Source organism: Mustela putorius, unplaced genomic scaffold, assembly GCF_011764305.1.
Source record: "Mustela putorius furo isolate JIRA1106 unplaced genomic scaffold, ASM1176430v1.1 tig00001009_pilon_pilon_pilon, whole genome shotgun sequence".
Classification (NCBI taxonomy): Eukaryota; Metazoa; Chordata; class Mammalia; order Carnivora; family Mustelidae; genus Mustela; species Mustela putorius.
This window is the reverse complement of record NW_025421529.1, coordinates 1,466,021-1,484,301: the sequence shown is the minus strand read 5'-3', so window position 1 is coordinate 1,484,301 and position 18,281 is coordinate 1,466,021. Positions and strand designations below refer to the sequence as shown.

The 18,281-nt window shown below is 60.6% G+C and overlaps 2 protein-coding genes across 5 annotated transcripts; one reads left to right on the top strand and one right to left on the bottom strand.

Moving 5' to 3' along the window:
• Window positions 1–890: 890 nt before the first annotated feature.
• CUNH1orf35 (chromosome unknown C1orf35 homolog) lies at window positions 891–2,850 on the top strand. The gene is made up of 8 exons (XM_004780609.3): window positions 891–1,113; window positions 1,393–1,543; window positions 1,652–1,697; window positions 1,777–1,859; window positions 1,973–2,045; window positions 2,132–2,220; window positions 2,392–2,523; window positions 2,606–2,850. The coding sequence occupies exons 1-8, from the start codon at window positions 1,020–1,022 to the stop codon at window positions 2,688–2,690; spliced, it is 753 nt and encodes a 250-aa protein (XP_004780666.1). The 5' UTR covers window positions 891–1,019; the 3' UTR covers window positions 2,691–2,850.
• A 728-nt stretch (window positions 2,851–3,578) lies between these two features.
• On the bottom strand, window positions 3,579–17,999 carry ARF1 (ADP ribosylation factor 1). Of its 4 annotated transcripts, none has more exons than XM_013050069.2 (6): window positions 17,882–17,984; window positions 16,502–16,588; window positions 5,338–5,522; window positions 5,140–5,250; window positions 4,939–5,063; window positions 3,579–4,826 (listed from the first exon to the last, which is right to left on the bottom strand). In XM_013050069.2, exons 3-6 carry the CDS (start codon window positions 5,483–5,485, stop codon window positions 4,665–4,667), a joined length of 546 nt encoding a protein of 181 aa, XP_012905523.1. In that variant the 5' UTR covers window positions 5,486–5,522; window positions 16,502–16,588; window positions 17,882–17,984; the 3' UTR covers window positions 3,579–4,664. The 4 variants fall into 4 exon arrangements, with proteins under 4 accessions (XP_012905523.1, XP_012905524.1, XP_004780658.1 ...); XM_013050070.2 differs by lacking the exon at window positions 16,502–16,588 and adding an exon at window positions 6,200–6,291 and having other exon boundaries at window positions 17,882–17,980; XM_004780601.3 differs by lacking the exon at window positions 16,502–16,588 and having other exon boundaries at window positions 17,882–17,999.
• Between the last annotated feature and the right edge of the window lie 282 nt (window positions 18,000–18,281).

Below are 18,281 nucleotides of genomic sequence, written 5' to 3'. Positions count from 1 at the left end.
AGGTGTTGAGCTGGTTCACCCAGCACGCTGCCACCGCCGGTTCTGGGAGGCGCCCCTCAACCTGGTGATTGCTTGATGCGCAGAACAAATTACACACCACACTTGTGGGGAACTGGCAGCAGGGGATAGATTGGGCACAGAACGGGCACGTGGGCACTGGCAGTCACAGGCAGGGTGTTGGGGATAGGCAGTTGCTAAATGGCTCACACAGAGGGATTCTGGCAGAAGCCACGCCACGGGGCTGTGGCCCAAGCAGGCCTGACAGCGCTCAAAATGCCCAGCTCTGTGTAGGAACCTGTAGCCCTCCTGAGGGTGGGGGTATGAGCACGGGTTCTCGCCATACCGGGTGAGGCGGACGGGGACCCGAGGGCCTGTCTGCAGAGCTCTGGGAGTCCTTCCAAGTGTCCCGAAACTTCCTGTCCACGGACCCCAATCCCTGGCCTCCACCTATAGCGGGGACGATGGCAGGAGGGGCAGCAGGCTCCGAGCTGACCCAGTTTTGCCCAGCACAGCCGCTCCCCGTGGAGGGGCGCACCTGGGGCTCCACCTGCCCTCCTATGCTGGCGCCCCCGCGGGACAGCCCAGACACGGGGGCGAGTGGAGGCTCCAAGGCGAGTTGGTGCACGACAAGGGCGCTTCCCGTGGAGCCCGGGCGCCGCGGGCCGGGACCTCGGTGCAGCCGCGCTCTCTGCGAGGGCACGGCCCCGGCACACGGCGCACCCGCCGCACCCGCGGAACGCAATCTGTGGACCCTGCGTGGTTGCACCGGCACTGCTCGGCGACCAGGTCCGCGCCTTCTCCCGGCAGGGCGCGGGCGCGCTTAGTGGCCGCGGGGGCGGGACCGGAAGCCTTGTGCAGGCGCGCCGCGGCGGGGCGCGGAGAATGCCGGACCTGCGAGGGGTGACGTCACGGCGCGCGACGCGGGAGCGGGTGCCGGGAGCGGGTGCCGGCGGCTGCGCCGCCCGGGGCGGCGAGGCCAGGACTTCGAAAGGCCGGGGGCCCGCGGGCGGCTTCGCATCATGTTTGGCTCCAGCCGGGGCGGCGTGCGCGGCGGGCAGGACCAGTTCAGCTGGGAGGACGTGAAGACCGACAAACAGAGAGAGAACTACCTGGGTCAGCGCGGCGCCGGGCCCGGGGGCGGGGGTTGGGGGCTCGAGGTGCGCGGGAAGCCGCGAGTGTGGGGAACGAGAGGCCGCGGATGCGGGGAGCAGGTGCACGGGGAGCCGCGAGGCGGGGAGCGAGGGTCCGCGGGTGCAGGGAACGGGGCGGTAGGGGTGCCTGGTTGGGGGGAACGAGGGGCCGCGGGTGCCGGGTAGCGCAGGGTTGCACCTCCGGGGGACGCTGGAGGCGCGCCGACCCGCCGGCCGAGCCCTGGGCAATGCTTCCCCGCAGGGAACTCGCTGATGGCTCCGGTGGGCCGCTGGCAGAAGGGCCGCGACCTCACCTGGTACGCCAAGGGCCGTGCGGACGGCGCAGGACTGAGCCGGGAGGAGGAGCTGGCGGCCGTGCGGCAGGCGGAGCAGGAGGCACTCATGGCCGCGCTGTGAGTGCGCCCCGCGGGATCGGGGACGCCCTTGGGGGGCGGCGGGCATGGAGGGGCGGGGCCCGGGTGCGGCCCGCAGCCCCTGAAGTTCGCCTGCGGCCCCCGCAGAGGCTACAAGAACGTGAGGAAGCAGCCCACGGGCCTGAGCAAGGAGGTGAGGGGGACCTTGCGGGGGGCGGGGGGCGCGGGGTTCGGGGTGGAACTGCTGCGAGCGCCCGCGTGCCCCCGCACAGGACTTTGTGGAGGTGTGTAAGCGGGAAGGAGGGGACCTCGAGGAGAAGGGAGTGGACCGGCTGCTGGGCCTGGGGAGCTCCAGGTGCGTGGCGAGAGGTGGACAGGGCGTGTTGGGCTGGCGGAGGCAGCACCTGGCGGAGGCGGAGGCCGGGCCGGTCGGTCTCATCGTGGGGGTTCTCCCCCGCCTTCCCACAGCGGCTCGGCAGGCCGAGTGGCGTTGTCTCGTGAAGACAAGGAGGCCGCCAAGTTGGGGCTGTCGGTGTTCACGGTAAGTGCCCGTGTCCCGCGGGGACCCCCACTTCCCGCAGAGCACCCCGCCCCCCGACACCCAGAGTGAGTGACCTTCCTCCGCAGCACCAGCGCGTGGACAGCAGCCGGCCAGGCTCCTCACCAGCCTCAGCTAGGAAGAAGCCTCGGTCAGAGGAGGACAAGGCAGAGCCCGGGTAAGGGCTGCCTCCCCGCGGGTCCCAGGGTCTCTGGGTGCATTGGCTGCCTGCCCCAGAGGGCGGTGCTCCGATGGGCCCCGGGCAGGGGGAGGGCAGGTGTTGCATGTTGGATGGGCTGGCTGTGGGCACCTGCGGTCAAGACCTGGTGATGAGGCCGTGTGCTCACAGCCCAGAGAGCCACAAGAAAAGCAGGAAAGAAAAGAAGAAGAAGAAGAAGAAGAAGAAGAAGCACAAGAAAGAGAAAAAGAAAGACAAGACACATCGGAGCAGGGTGGCCTCACCGCTGTCCACCTCTGCAGGGTAGGTGGGCCTCTGCCTTGGGGTGGCCTGGTGGGTGGGGCAGGGCATCTTCCCACATTCAGGGCATCCCTGGTCTTCCCAGATCTGGTCGCCGCAGGCATGGCTCTGACTCAGACTTGGACTCCTCACCCTGTTCCAAGAGGCAGCGCCGGGACCACAGTGACTGAGGCCTCCCCACCCCCACCCCCCAGCCTCAAGGCCAGCAGCTTCCAGAGCGAGTGCCACCCAAAGAGGACGCAGTGGGCCTGGAAAGAGCCCATACAGCCGCTTCTATTTTTCTTTCACTCACTCTTTGTACTGAAATAAACTTATTTTAAGGAAAACGTATCTCATTCTCCAGGCAAGGTGTTGGCCCCATGTTCTGGTACCACCAGCCTGAAATCGTTGGGAGGGGGACTTCCCTGTGCGGGTGTCCTGCAGTCCCACATGGGCCTGGGCCTGATGCTTAGATTGCAAGGGGTACAGACTTGTCTCTGTAGTGTCTCTCCCCGCCCCCCCACCGCCCCGGGGACCTGCCTGCTGAGTCCTCTCTGCTTCTCCTGGTTAAGACTGGGCCTTCTGCCACCTCTGCAGGGGGGTGCACACAGAACCAAACTAACCCTTACAACCAACTGGAGTGAGGACAAAACCCAGGCTGGGTTCGTAATTCCAAAGATAACTCTGTCCTCACAACCCTGACCCTGGTCTTCAAGCTGTTGGTAGAGGTGAATGATCCACGGTGCAGGCCAGACTGGGCCAACAGCCTTACCAGGCTGAGAAGCAAGGACTGCGGAGGGAGGACCTTCAAGGAGTAAAAAGGGCATGTGGCAGCATCAAGGGGCTCAGGAACAGGCCGACTAGGGTGTGTGCCTGTTTGCAAGCAGGTGTGCACCACGGAGGATGGGCATGGGAAAGAGAAGGCAGCCTGCACACAGAACCCCTCCAGCTGACCTCGAGCACAGCCTGGCACTGCCAGGACTCGGCCAGTGGGAACTTCCAGTCAGCTGCACGGCCCTGGTCCCTGACTAAGGACCCGCACCATAGGCCGCTGGCACCCAAGCACTGGAAAGCCATGAAATAGTTAAGACGTTTTATTCTAGTTGCTATAATTACAGTGCTTGTTTGTCGAAATGAAAACTGAAAACAGGTATACAAAACAGTTGATTACTAATCGTGTATTGAAAGCAGTAAGAGGTTCCACGACACCAAATAAACCAGTTCTGAGGATTTCCCCAAGATAAAGATTAACAGCTCCAGCTTCTTCAGTGTTTATCAAAATACAAAAGAAAACAGTAGAGGTCGTCGTTTCGATGGCAAATCTGACCCTTGCAGGCTGAGGGAGTGAAAGCACATGTAGACGGGGGCTCCGGGGGCTGAGGCTCTAGGGTGACCGGCCCGCCCGCCTGCACTCCTGCTGGTGAGACCCCAGGCCGCCCAGAGCAAGCCAGAGTGCCACGAAGACCCAAGGGAAAGCCGGGGTCTCCCCCTGAGGGGTCTGTGAGCGCTGGCCGCAGCCGCCAGCCTGTCTCCTGGGCAGCTGGGAAGCACGAGCAAGCAGAAACGCTAGGGGATGCGGGATGACCCAAGACAGAGCGAATCACAGGGCCCTATGGTGACCATGCAGAATGGACCGTGGCTGGTTCTGCCCCGTCGCACGTTCCCAGCGGGAAACAGACCCCTGGTGGACTGGACTCCGGCCACCGCTGCAGAGCCAACACTGGGCATGGTTCTCCCTTCTGTAGGTTCGAGTGTTCTCCTTATCCTGTCTTTTTAACTATTTAAAAAATGCACTGAGTTCGGGTTAAAAACCCACCACCCAAATGGATCTCAACACAGATCAAACGCCCAAGGAGGTGTGTCAGGCTGGTTGGACACAGCGACTCCTGGAGGCCCCGTGTGCCTAAAACCCCTTCTCAGTATTAACAGTGGGTTGATTCTCTGTTTACAATAAAAAAAGCTGAGTACTATTGCATAGGAGTACCAGAAACTGCCTCGTTGGGAACAACAACTATTTACATTAAATAAGAACCCGGCTGCAGGCTGCATCTGCACATTTACAGCATGGGGAAGCACACTGTGACCGACCATGGAGACAGCTTCTGGCACTCACACCACATGAGAGTAAAGCAGGGTGGAGGAGGGAGTGGGGTGGGGGGCGCGGCTCACTTCTGGTTCCGGAGCTGATTGGACAGCCAGTCCAGTCCCTCATAGAGCCCATCCCCGCTGGTGGCACAGGTGGCCTGAATGTACCAGTTCCTGTGGCGCAGGGAGTGCAGCCCCAGCTTGTCTGTGATCTCCGCTGCATTCATGGCGTTGGGGAGGTCCTGGTGGGAGAGGCCCGGGGGACATAGGTCAGCACTGGGCAAGGACCCCTGTGCGCCTGCGAGCCCCACACCCACCCGCATTTGCCTGCCGATCATGCGCATATGCACACACCTGCTTGTTGGCGAACACTAGCAGGACGGCGTCCCTGAGCTCGTCCTCTGCCAGCATCCTCATGAGCTCCTCCCGGGCCTCGTTGACGCGCTCTCTGTCATTGCTGTCCACCACAAAGATAAGACCTGCGGAGCCGTGGGCGTCAGGACAGGCAGCTAGGGCACCCCAAACCCCTCAACCGGCTGCAGCACGCCCACTCACCCTGCGTGTTCTGGAAGTAGTGGCGCCACAGCGGCCGGATCTTGTCCTGGCCGCCCACGTCCCACACGGTGAAGCTGATGTTCTTGTACTCCACGGTTTCCACGTTGAAGCCTGTGTGAGTGGGACCCAAATGAGCCTTCCCCAGGCCCCTCCTCCCCGCACCAGCCCCGCCCTGGCCCCTCAGCATGCTCCCCTCACCTATGGTGGGGATGGTAGTCACGATCTCGCCCAGCTTCAGCTTGTAGAGGATGGTGGTCTTCCCTGCGGCGTCCAGCCCCACCATGAGAATGCGCATCTCTTTTTTGCCAAAAAGGCCCTTGAAGAGGTTGGCAAAGATATTTCCCATGCTGTAGACGTGCGGGAGGAACACTGGCCAGAGAAACCTGTAGAGAGAGCAGTCCCCGGATTCCTGCCTTCTCTGTGCAGGAGCAGCATGGGGCCCTTCCTTCAGCTCCCGCCAATGCACAGGCCTAATCCCTCAAAGCTCACAGGGCCCAGGCAGAGGAAACCAGGCTCCCAAGCAGCAGAAACGGAGTCCTTCCCCCTGGAAGGGAGAATCTGGGGATCTCAGGACAGGGTGACCAGCATTGGAGGCTGCGACGCCCATTTGGGCTCGAAGACACAGGCCACGTGGCAAGGGGATACAGAGCGCCCTGACATGAAAGCGAGATCCTCAACACCCATCCCAGCAGGGACACAGGCCACGGCCAACCATCCCTGACGTGCTGAGAGCTTAGCACTCACCGCCACGCAGGACTTGAAACCAGACCCCACCTGGGCTCTCGGGCAGCACATCAGCCATGAAGTCTGAGGAGAAGCCTGTCCGGCAGGCCCTTCCACCCCAGTGAGGAGGCAGCCCCTAGGCCGCAGCAGGGTCCCCTCAATTCAGAGCAGAAACCTGGGCCTGAATCAGGTTGGTGGGAAGGCACTGGTGGTCATGGCCACAGAGGGAGCAGTGCCACCCACAGCTCCCCATTCCCACCCCCAGGGCACAAGACAGTCCTTTCACTCTTCAGCAGTGTCCTTTCCACACACGGACTTGGCAGAGATGATCACTCACTCAAAGGCAGACTGCCCAGGTATCCAGGTTTTTGACACCTGGCGGAAGTCAAGTAGCAGGGTGTGGAGCAGCCTTCAGACAGAGAGGAGGGTCTGTGTAGACAGAAAACCAGCTGGTCCACAGCAGGCACTGGCCAAGTGCTCCTGAGGCCGGGAGGGAGGCCTGCCAGCCACATCTGTCCCAAGGAGCAGTCAGGAGCTCCCCAGGCCTTGGAGAACGGACAAGATGCAGGCCCAACCCACTGCCCCTCTAGGACAGGCTCGGGGGGTGTGGTCACCAGTGAGCACAGGGTGAGCACACGCACATTCCCACTCCCACCGCGACGACAGCCAACACACCCTGGCCACAGCCGCCCGTCAGCACCGTCCCAAGAATTGACAAGGCGGGACATTCCTGTTTTACTTGGTGGCTTTGATGCCCAGCAGAGGCCTTCATAATGGCTTCTGTGCCCTTTTTTCCAGGTGTTGCTAAAGATTTTAAGTCACATCTACACCCAACATGGGGCCTGAACTCACAATCCTGAGGTCAAGAGTGGCACGCTCCACTGAGCCTGCTGGACATCCCACTTCAGTGCATCTTTGACCTGTTTTTATGCTTTTGAGGGTGAGCAATACTACCTATTCAAAACATTAAAATCTAAAATATTCTTTACTGTAACATTTCTTTTTTCTGCAGACAGCCCATTTTCCTCATAAATACAGAGAATGAAAAATTCTCTGAGAAACACACTTTCAATGTCAGTTCTGCCAAAATCACTAATGAAGAGATGCCCAACCCCCAAAGACAAAAAGAAAAAGGGGTTGATAAGTTCTGGAAGCCAAGGCCAAGTGTGCTCGGGGGTCTAACCTTGTGTTCTTCCTCAGCTCTGCAGGGAAGGGACCTTCCTGGACCAATGGAACGTGGGCTCTGCTGCCTGCATCCAGGTGAGCAGGTGTGAGCGTGTACCATGCTGGACAGAAGGACAGAGCATGCTGGACAGGCAGGCACACTAACCCGTGGATGGGCACAGATACCTGCAGCCTCCAGGCCAGAACCTATGCTGCCTGTATCTGTAGTACCCACCACTGTTGTACCCTAGCTCCCTTTAAGACGCTGCCAGCAGGGGGGAAGGGGAGAAGCAAGACAGAAGACTACTTAAAAAAGGAAAAAACAAACAACCCCCCCGCATCCACACATGGCCCCAGGCACCGAGGTGGGGGATCTGGTGCCATGAAACAAGGACAGGTCCATGGCCACCTGAGAGCCAGAGTAAGACAAACACACACAACAATAAAAAAGGATGGGGAGCAATTTCGAAGGCCCACATCTACCTGCACATGGTGATGTCTTTTTAAATACAACACCAGAGGCGTGACCCATGAAACACATAGCTACAAACTTCGACTCTGGTCACGACACTGTCAAGACAACGAGCAGATAAACCGGACTTCAAGAAAATTAGTGCAAGATTAAAGGCTGTCATCAAAGAAATACCGAGAAGACCAATGACAACTCAGGAACAAACAAGTTTCAATTGTAATTTAGAACTGCAAAATGGCCATGGGGGGAGCAGCCCCAGGTGGCTCCGGAGGTTAAGCCTCTGACTCTTGGTCTCAGCTCAGGTCTTGGTCTCACAGTTGTGGGATGGGGTGGGGCTCTGAGCTGGGCATGGAGCCTGCTTAAGATTCTCTCTTCCTTCCTCCCTCTCCTCTTTAAAAAAAAAAAAAAAAAGGCCAAGAATAAAGAGAAAAGTACTGTAAGATGAGCCAAAGACCAGACATTTCCCTGAGGAAGATCTACAGATGGCAAATGAGCACATGAAAAAATCTCCTCCAAGAAATCCAAATCAGAACGAGCTGCCCATGATGCACCTACTACCAAGGCCCAAACCCACAACACTGACACCACCAGCTGCTGAGGATACCTCGCAGGTGGCTGTGTCCTACAAAACCAGACACTTTCCTCACATAACAAAGGAGCTGCGGCTGCGTCCACAACGCGTCCTGTACCTGGGCATTTACAGTAGCTTTACCCAAAATGCCCCAGTCAGAAGCTCCCAGGCTGTTCTTCAGAAGGACAACGCCTGCCTGCACAGACTGTGCTCCACTCGGACCACCCTGCTGCCAGCACTGCAAAGAAACAAGCTCCCCACCACCAGAAGATGAGGGTGGGAGCGGAGTCATGTGGCCCCTGGGGGAAAGAAGCCCATCCAAGCACGCCACTCACCCTATAATTCCGAGTGCAGGCAGTGTTCTGGAGAAGGTGGGACTGTGGAGATGGGAGACACACCCCTTGATGGGCACCGGGGGACATGAGGGAGCCCAGGAGGGCTCAGGACTGTAAGACCATCAGTCTGGGTGACCCTGCAGGCATGGGCACACGTCCTTCCACACTTGTCCATGCCCACAACACGCACACCATGGACAGTTAACCCCCGTGGAAAGGAGGGCCTCCAGCTGATGGAGTGTCAGGGTGGATACATCAGCTGGGGGGCGATGGGGACCGGAGGGTGGAGCTCCCTGTTCCTTCCCCTCCATTCTAGGGCAGCCAGAAACTGCTCCAAAACCAAAGCACACAGAGAATTCTGGAGAAGAAACCCTTCAATGTTGCAGCTCAGGAGAGCAGAAACCTCCAGACTGAAAGAGCCTGGCATACAAGCATGGAAACAGACGTACTCAGGGGACAATGACACCAAGGGTCTGAGTGCTTTATTCAAGTGACACAGCAATGCTTCCAACCAGTAGTCTACTCACAGGCCAAACAGCAGTTCAGGGGAGGGGCAGAAGGATGGAAGGCCAGAAATGCACACCTTCCCGACAAGGTGGCCACAGGGGAGGGGAGACTGCCCCAACCCTGGAGGAGGAGGCACAGAGGCAGACTTCCAGAGAACGGGTACATGCCACGTGCATGGCTAGAACAGGGGGCTGGGCCATCCGAGAGCAGCTGGGAAAAACTGGTGACAGGTACCAACCAATGAAAAGAGAACACTGTCCTTTTTCCTCTGGGGAACCATCAGCCAGTCACCAGCTGGCTCAGTCCTGCTACCACTGGTATTTCAGCTAGGGAGATCTGGGCGTCAAGGGGCGACCCCTATGCCCCAGAGCAGACACACTGAGGAATGGTAGCACACTCACCACAAAATACAGCCATGAGAGAGCCAGGACGGGGGCCATGTCTGGGAGGCAGGAGAGGGACTACGACTTCTACCTGCTTTAGCGCCATCGCATCCTGTTCTTACAACTCAATACAAAACCCAAAGGATTCGGGGGTGACCCTCCCCAGCCCCCATATGGGCAGAAGGACCACCTCAGGGCAAACCTGCCCACACACAACCCCTGGCTGGCTGGGCTGTGCTGCACCTTTATTACCAAATCCGAGAGCCCCCAGGAGCTGGGGATGAGTATGAAGTCTTGGGTTGAAGATGCCACTGCACACAGCAGTTGGGTCTCCACAATGCCTCTAGACACTTCTGTACCTGCCACACACCTGGTCCAGGGACCCTGGTAGCTCCTGGCCCGTCCCCAGCACCATCTACCGTTTTGCAAAAGGTCCGCATCAATGGCCAGGATGATCCCATGATGATCCTCTCGGAACAGGGTCTACTGTGCAGGACACTCAGCCAAGGTGCCAGGCCACACCTGCTGCCTCCAGAGTCCCTTCAACTCCTGTCCAAACCTGTCTTTCTTGTTTCCTGCGACGATCCTCTGCACCCCTGTGCCATGAAAACGTGGCCTTGCTCCCAAGGGCTCCCTCCTGCCCAGGAGCTGGCGCCAGTCCCACAGCTCTGTGGGAAGGACCAGAAACAAGGTAAAGCAGAAAACAGGTGACCTACGTTCTCGAATGCAAAGGTCTACTGGCCAGAGGCCCAGGCCCACAAAGGGGCCTCCCTGGTGAGGCCAGTCCAGTGAGATAAAAACGCGGTGTTCCACGACACGAATATCCCATGAACAGTGTGGCTGCAGGAGAGCTGGCACTGTGGCCTGCACCTGTACCCGCGGTGGCCCCCCACCCCGAGAAGCCTGGGAGGGGTCAGGATGAGCCAAGCCATGGGAGGTGGCTGCCTGCACAGTCTCTAGCAGGGTTGCCAACAGCACCTGCACGACTCACCATCACTAGCATGACAACACCCCACCTGGAGTGCAGCAGAGAGGAACATGTGACCCAGGGGCAAAGGTGCGAGGGTCCAGTTCCACCCTGTGCTGTGCAGGGCGAGTTCAGAGGGATGAACCCCCACTTGAATGGCAACCTGGGGGACATGGGGGCGTTTCCCCTTTCCAGCTCTGTCAGAGTCAAGTACATTGAGGTAAACGTGCAGCTCTGCCACCACACAGTCGGTTCTAGTGCCTCAGGGGAGAAACATGAACACGGCACAGACTTCCCCACAGAGCTGCTAGGCACAGGGGCTGTTTTTTACGAGGTTCATCAACAGCAACTGCGTTCCAGCAGTGAACCCTGGGCACAGGCTGTCCGTCACTCAGAAGCCCAACACACCCCGACATGCAGAATCTCACCATGGATCACCAAGAATCTGCCGCACACAGCTGTCCACACGCCAGCAAACACAGCCTCGAGCCGTCCCCACCGGCAAGCCCAGCGCACCAGTCTATGGCTTGGGCTCCTCCTCCATGTCGTCCCTGTGCTAGGCATATGCACTGCACAGCCTGGCACAGCTGTGTCGACACACTCACGGGGAGAACATTCAGCCTGGCACACTCGACGGACTGGCCGTTTCCCACCCAGCGCCATGCACCTGACAGACACGCACTAGACTTCCAAGTACTCAGCACAGGGGTCCTCGGGTCGGGGCACTGTGCAAAATGACCACCACATCCCTCACGTCCCACATCTGCAGCTGATCTTCCCGTGAGGAGGATGTGGGCAGTCTCCTCTACCAGGCACCTCAAACACCCTCCAGGCCTGTCTGCCAGTCGTCACACTGCACCCCAGGTCCCAGGACAGCCTCTAAGTGCCATCACCCACTTCCCCCTCTGCCACTACACATGGTGGCCCAGACTGTCCTGCTCTGCACCCTCAGGCCAAGTTCAAGAAGAGCCTGCTGGAGGTGGCCCACCAGGCTTTGCCAGCAAGGCACAAGGGCCAACCCCAACACCGACACAAGGGTGGGGGAGGTACCCCAGGCCCAGGAGGCCAGCCCCGCACTCCGCACCCTGTCTCGTGAGAGCTGGAGGAGCAGGGCATCACCTGGCAGGTCTGACTCAAGGCACAACCAGTGAGTGTCACGCTCTGCCACAGCCACAAGTAGCTCTAACTGTCCGTGCAGCTGTCACAGGACCAAGCACACCGCAGAGTCTCTAGCCACTGCCTCACAAGGCACAGGTGGGAACAGCCCCACCACACGTAATGCTCCTCACCACCAGCCACAAAGACCAAAACAGTATCTTCAGGTTCTGCTTAACACTTTCCAACCCAACTACCCTCAAAACACCTCAGCCAACTGTGTGCCAATGACCAGCCAGCCTGCAGCTCAATGTACACAACACACACAGGAGGCCACGGAACACAGGTCACGTGGCCTCCAACTGGAGAACGGACGCGTGAGATGCACGGTACCCAGCTGCACTGACCGCAGACCAAGCTGAAGGTCACTACGCTCACAGAAGGAGCAGGTGCACAAGAACAGGGCTGGACACAGAGTCTCCACAATGGAATGGGAGTGAGAGAGTGCCGCACATGCCCTCTGACTCCACCTCAACGGTCAGCAGACTCTCAAAGGTGTCTTTCACAGCCAGGTCCCCACCAATGTCCTGAGGCTGCTGTACCTGCTCCTGCACCTTCCCAGAGCGGCCACTGAGCCCAGCACGCAGGCATGGGGTGGGCCAGAGCCCTGAGAGGTCCCTCCACAACCTCCAGAAGAGAGGGAACTGCAGCCGCAGCTCTGGGAGTGCCAGTCTCTCCTGCACATCCACCTGGAGTGGCCGGGAGACCCCCCGCCGAGTTCCCCCTGCACATCCACCCAGAGTGACCAGGAGACCCCCTGAGTACTCCCCTGCAAATCCACCTGGAGCGGCCAGGAGACCCCTGAGGCTCTCTCAGCACAGGGAATGATGGCAGGGGGAGGGGTGGTCAGGCCAATCCTCAACCTTGGTGTCTGTCTTCAAGGGACTTCAAGGGACCATTACTGAAAACAGAATTCAGAACTTGCAGCCCCACCTCTTTCTATAAGCAATGGCCTTCCTGAGGACACAGAAAATCCCAGTCAGCGGAGGTTCAGCAACTCTGCTCCAACCCCCAGCAGTTTGGCCCCCTCCGTGGCCCGCTGGGCAGCCACCTCTGCCAGCCCAGCCCAGAGCACTCACAAGCACAAGGGCTCAGGACCCTTTCCACACTGGTCCTGTCCCAAAGCTCACTGTCTTTATGGGGACTTCTCATGTCTGCCCACCTATGCACCACCTCTTCCTGCCTCTGGCCACACGTGGGACCCAGGACAGCCCTAGTGCTGAGGACCCCTGGCTGACATGCCTGCCCGTGCCATCCTCTGTTTGGAGGCCCTCTGCAGGTCAACTGCCTGCATACTCCATACTCCCACTCTGGCACTACCCCCTCCACAAGACACCCGCCCCACAGACTCTTCTCCTACTGTCCCCCACACTGAACCCCTGACCTCCTCCTACTGTCTTAGGCCCAAACCCCACAAAGACCCAACAACTCTCTGTGTCCCCACTCATCTAATTCACCTGCTTCCAACTGCCTTCACCTCTCCCTCTGAAAGGCACACCTCTGCGGACACCCCTGGGCCCTGGCCCCGGGCACCTTATCATCCCTCTGGCTTCTATCCACCAGCAAGGGGCCTGTGGCCTGCTGAGCAAGGCAGATGTCAAGCTGGGGTCCTCAGAGAGGTCAGGGCCGGCACCCCGTAGCTGCAGCGCACTATGCCACCATCTCGAGATGGCAGCCGGCACAAGCCGCATATGCCTTGGATGGCAAAATCCCACCCTGCTGCTTCGTCTGTCACGTCCTGGGGACCACGGGACAGTGAGTCATCATCACACGCGTGTAACTACACCACAGACTCCAGGCGCTGCTGCAAGAGCATGCCATAGCAGGGGCACAGGAACTGAGCTAGCTGGGGCCTTGGGGCTGCTCCGTCTCTCCCACGGACAGAGAACGACTCCCGCTATGGTTCTCCGAAGAATAAAACACTGCCTCCCTTGCCTACAAGGCAGCAGCGTTCCTGAGAAATATGATCTATGAAAACCACCACGGCAATAACGAGAGCTGCTTCCGTACACAGAACACAGGGACATTCAGGAAGTCGACATCTGTCCATTCCACGAGGTCCCAAGAACCTGCTCTTCCCAGTCACAGAGATTCCTGAAATACCCCTTCTAGGGCTAGGCCCACTGGCTTGCAGGCAGCCTCCCCACCACCAGATGCGCTCGTGCCGGGGACCTCTGTGCCTATGGCTACCCCACCCAGGATCAGACCCACAGGACCCTGCTCCTTTCCACCTCCGCTCGGATAGCAACTGTCTGGAAGCACTGTGCCCAAGTCTCTCCCCAGCCACATGCCTGCTCTGCCCACAGCCAGGGCACCACACAGCCACCCAGCCTTGCACTGTGCCCATGGGCATACCCCGTGGCTCATTTCCCTGGGCACCCACGAGACCACCTGTCAGGGAGTGGAGGAAAACCCGAAGAGCCCATCTACCAAGGCCCAGAGGGATTACACACACACGCTGACAAATGGGCTTTTCCTAAGCGTGTGTCGGTCAGGGACAACCCACCAAGCTAACAAGGACTTCCGTGCTGGGCCAGTCTAACTAGCCCGACAGTCCAAGGAGGTGGCCAGGGCTACAGACACCTGGCCAGTGACTCCAGCAAGCTTGCAGCTCTCAGCGACATCCCTCGGTCAAGGACGTGCTCCCAGGTGCAGGCACCAGGAACGAAATACATTCTCTCCCGTCTCCCCAGAATTAGCACATCTTCCATAGCTTTGACAGAGACAAGCTCAATGTTCTCATCATCTTCAACAAAGTCTCACCACCCAACTCACCAGAATACAGAGCATTTTAAACATAAATCGACAGATTCAGTTCATCAGCAGCCCCATGCTCACCAAACGACGACAGGAAAATTCATAGGGAACAGTTGGCGGCAATTTTTAGGACGGCCTTTGTCCTGAACCCCACAATCTGAACACTTGCCCGGTGAGCTGTCTTAATTCACACACCTCCCAAATGAGACTGGACGCAATCTTGAAATCATTTCCTTGCTATGTGCGCTGAGGCCGACCTGATGGCACTTACAACTGCACATGAGGAGGTGCCGGAGAGCTCTAACCGCCCGGATTCTTATCTGGCTCCCACACCGGCACCACAGAGATGACTCCACATGTGAGACCAAATCCAAGACCCGATGCGTTCTCCACCCGACGTGCCTTCTGGAGCCCCTTCTAGCTTGCTCACGTACCTGAGGACCAAAACTTCCTACATTCCAACTTGACACTCATCAGTGTTTCCACTCCCAATTCCTCAAGACATGGGGGGTGGAGGGGCACCCGGGCTCCCACGAGTTCAGGCTGTACACTTGTGGTCACCGTGGGGCTTTGGGGACATACAGAAACGATGGCCTCCTACACACAATCCCCTTGCTGGTAAAGTTTCCCCGCCTTCCACGCTCTTCTGTCTTCTCCTCTTGTCAGGGCTGTTGGCTGCTGACAGGCCACCAAGCTCCCATGGCCAGGGTGGGCAGGGACCGGGACAGCAGGGCCTGGAGGCACTCGGAAGAGGGACATGCATCCCTGCATCCGCCAGCCAGCTAGCTCACTCAAGGAGGCTGGGGAGGCAGGACGGCAGGGGATGGCCTGACAGACGCCCAGAGAGAAGCTTTGAAGCGTTTGTGTGACCCTTCCTCAGCCAGCAGAGGCTTCCTCGCCCACCTTAAGAACAGTCACAGGGGTGGCACGCTCTAGCAGATAGGGTCCACCTAGGCCGCACAGACTTCCCAGTGATCACAATAGGCACCGAGGGACACTGTGCTCAGCAGAGGGCAGCACCTGTGGGGAGGGGGGGAGTGGAGACCCAGTCCCCAACTCTGCACTCCCCCTGCCTGTGGCTACTCTACAGTTAACCCTCCCAACCCACCATCATCCCCACCCAGGACTCACCTCCCTCACCACATTCACTCACACCCTGGACTCACCTCCCCCATGCACACTCACACTTGGGACTTGAGCCCCCTCCACACGCACACCCACACTGAGGATTCGCTCCACCGCCCCCCATGTTCACTCACACCCTGGACTCACCTCTTCCCCACCTACACCCACCCACACTCTGGACTTGTCCCGTCCCCACAAGTACACTCATAGTCTGGACTCACAGCTCCAACACTCATATTCACACCCTGGACTCAACCCCCCATGCACTCACACTCTGGACTTGCCTCCCCCATCCCCCAACATGAACTCGCTCCTTACACACACACACACACACCCTGGACTTGCCCCCTCCCCACACGCACACTCATAGTCTGGACTCACCTCTCCAACACTCACATTCACACCCTGGACTCAACCCCCCATGCACTCACACTCTGGACTTGCCGCCACCCCCCCCCACACACATACCCACACCATGAACTCGCTCCCTCCACACACACACACTCACGCCCTGGACTTGCCCCCCCAACACACACACGCACACTCTGGACTCGCCCCCCTCCCTCCATGCACACTCACAATCTGGACTCACACCCCACCCCTGGCACACCCACACCGTGAACTCGCCCCCTCCACACACTCTCACACCCTGGACTCTGGACTCGCCCCCCCCCCCAACTCACACCCTGGACTGCTCCCCCCCCCCCCGCACACTCACACCTTGGACTCGCCTCCCCCCACACTCACACCCTGGACTTGTCCCCCCACCCCTGCACACTCACACTCTGGACTCGACCCTGCCACACACACTAATATACTCCATACGGCACCCTCTCTCACCCCCATTCCCAAAGCCATCCTCTCCCTCCCACAAGGCAGTTACAACAGATCCATGACCAGGTCCAAAGCGTTTCTCAAAGACTGAACATCCTCCACACCCAAAAGGCGCCAACGGAGCACCTCATTCTATGCAGACAAGAACAGCAGAGCAAATCCCAAAAGCAGACTGAAATTTCCCCTCTTTTGGAAGAACCTGTGGAAAATGGACTCAACTTTCTCCAACATTTCCTACACTGCTCGAGACGGTGCCAGGTCCCAGATGCAGCTGCCGGGCAGCCAGCAGGAGCAGACTGTGCCCTGCTGGAAGTGCAAGCCTGTCCCAGCCCGGGAGCTTCAGCTCAGCACACCGGGGGTGCTCCTCACCTTGGAGAAGAGACAGCAGGGGAACCAGCATGACCCAAGTCCCTGGACGAGGTAGGTGTGGACACCTGCCGGTGAGGACTGCCGCACCTGGAGACAGACGATCGTGTGGAATTTCCCAGGCGTCCTGAAGACAGCCCAGGAGGCCCGCGGACAAGACCAAGCCTTTGCAGGAGGGCGGGGCGCGCTAACTCACGGCCAGTCGTGTGATGACCCTCACCTGGACACCGCTCACGCGGCACGGGCTCCGCACGGGGCACAGGAGGAGACCGGTAGGGAGAACGGCGGGTCTCGCAGCCTCGGAGCACCGCACGGGCACGCTCGGCCCCAGGCTCAGACAGCGGGCACACAGAAGCTCTGAGCGCTCACTGTTGGCTGTGAAACGGGAACTACAGCCGACCGCAGGGACACCAGCAGCCGCCGGGCCGCGGTGACTTCCGGGACCGCCCGGCTCCGCACCCCTCCCGTGCAGAACCCCCTTCCCAAGCGAGTCCGCGGCGGCACGGAAGGCGGCTGCCGGGCGCTGAGGAAATGGGAGGCGCTCCCAGCGCAGAGCGCGGCGTGAACTGCGCCAAGCCCGGGCACCGCCGAGCCCCGCACGACCCGGAACCCGCACGCCGCACTCGTCCAGTTCCCGTCTCACCCACCCCGCCCGCTTGCCCGCCCGACAAGTCCGCGAACCCGCGCAGACAGTCCTCCAGGAACCAGAACCCCAACGAGGAAGGAAGGGTACGCTCCGTGCCGACGGCGCTCAGGTGGCGAGCCGGACCTCAGCGGCTTTCCTCCGAGCCCCGCGCCGCCACGTCCCGCGCCCACGGCTGCTCCCACTCCGAACCCGGGACCCCGGCCCACGGAACGGGGATCCCACCCCGGCCATCGCGTGACCTTGGCGGCGTCCCGGGCCGCGAGTGCCGGAGACCCCGAGGCGGGATCCCACGGCCCGGCCCGGACTTCCGCGCGTCCACCCCGTCGGTGCTGGGGGCGCGAGGCCGCGGGAGAGATTCAGGGGCCGGCGGCACCCCAGCCCCGGGCCCTGACTCCACGCAACCCACCCCCCGGTCCCCGCCTAGCCCCAGGCCCGGCCAGTCCCCTCCCCCGCCTCGGCCGGGCCTCCCCTTGACCCCCAGCCAATCCTCGACCCCCGGCCCAGCCCTAGCGCCCTCCGCGCCTCGACCCTCCACCCCGCCCAGACCTCGTCTCGCCCGCCCCGCCTAGTTCCCCGGCCCGGCCCCGGGCCTCCTCGCCCCGGCCTCACGTCGGCCCCCGCCCGGCCCGGCCTCACCGACGCAACGCCGCCGCGGTGGGCAGAGCCTCAGCGGCCCGGACCTGTCCCTGTCCCCGCCGCCCCGACCCCGGCCCATGGCTCCCGGCCCGCCGCCTCACCCTCGGCAGCCGCGGCGAGGCTACTGCTCCGAGCCAGGCGTTGGTTTTGCTCCCACAAGATGGCGGCTCTGACGGCGGCCACGTCAGTGCCTGCTGCCGCGGGGGACGCTGGGGAACGGGGCGGGGGCGCCTGCGGCCCCGCCTACTCCCCTCCGCAGGGCGCACGCGCAGACTCCGGGCTGGGGGCGGGCACGCGGGACCTGGACTCCGCCCCGCCCCGGGCCACGCCCTCCCGCCGCTGCGCGCGTGCGCACCCGTGTGCCCCTCCCGGAACGGAGTGCGCCTGCGCCTGCGCCGCGCTTCTCCTGGTCCGCGCGGTGGTGGACCCGCCTGCACATGTTGCAGATCGGGGTACTGAGGCGGGCGTGGGCGCGGCGGCCGGGGAGACGGTGCCTGTCCT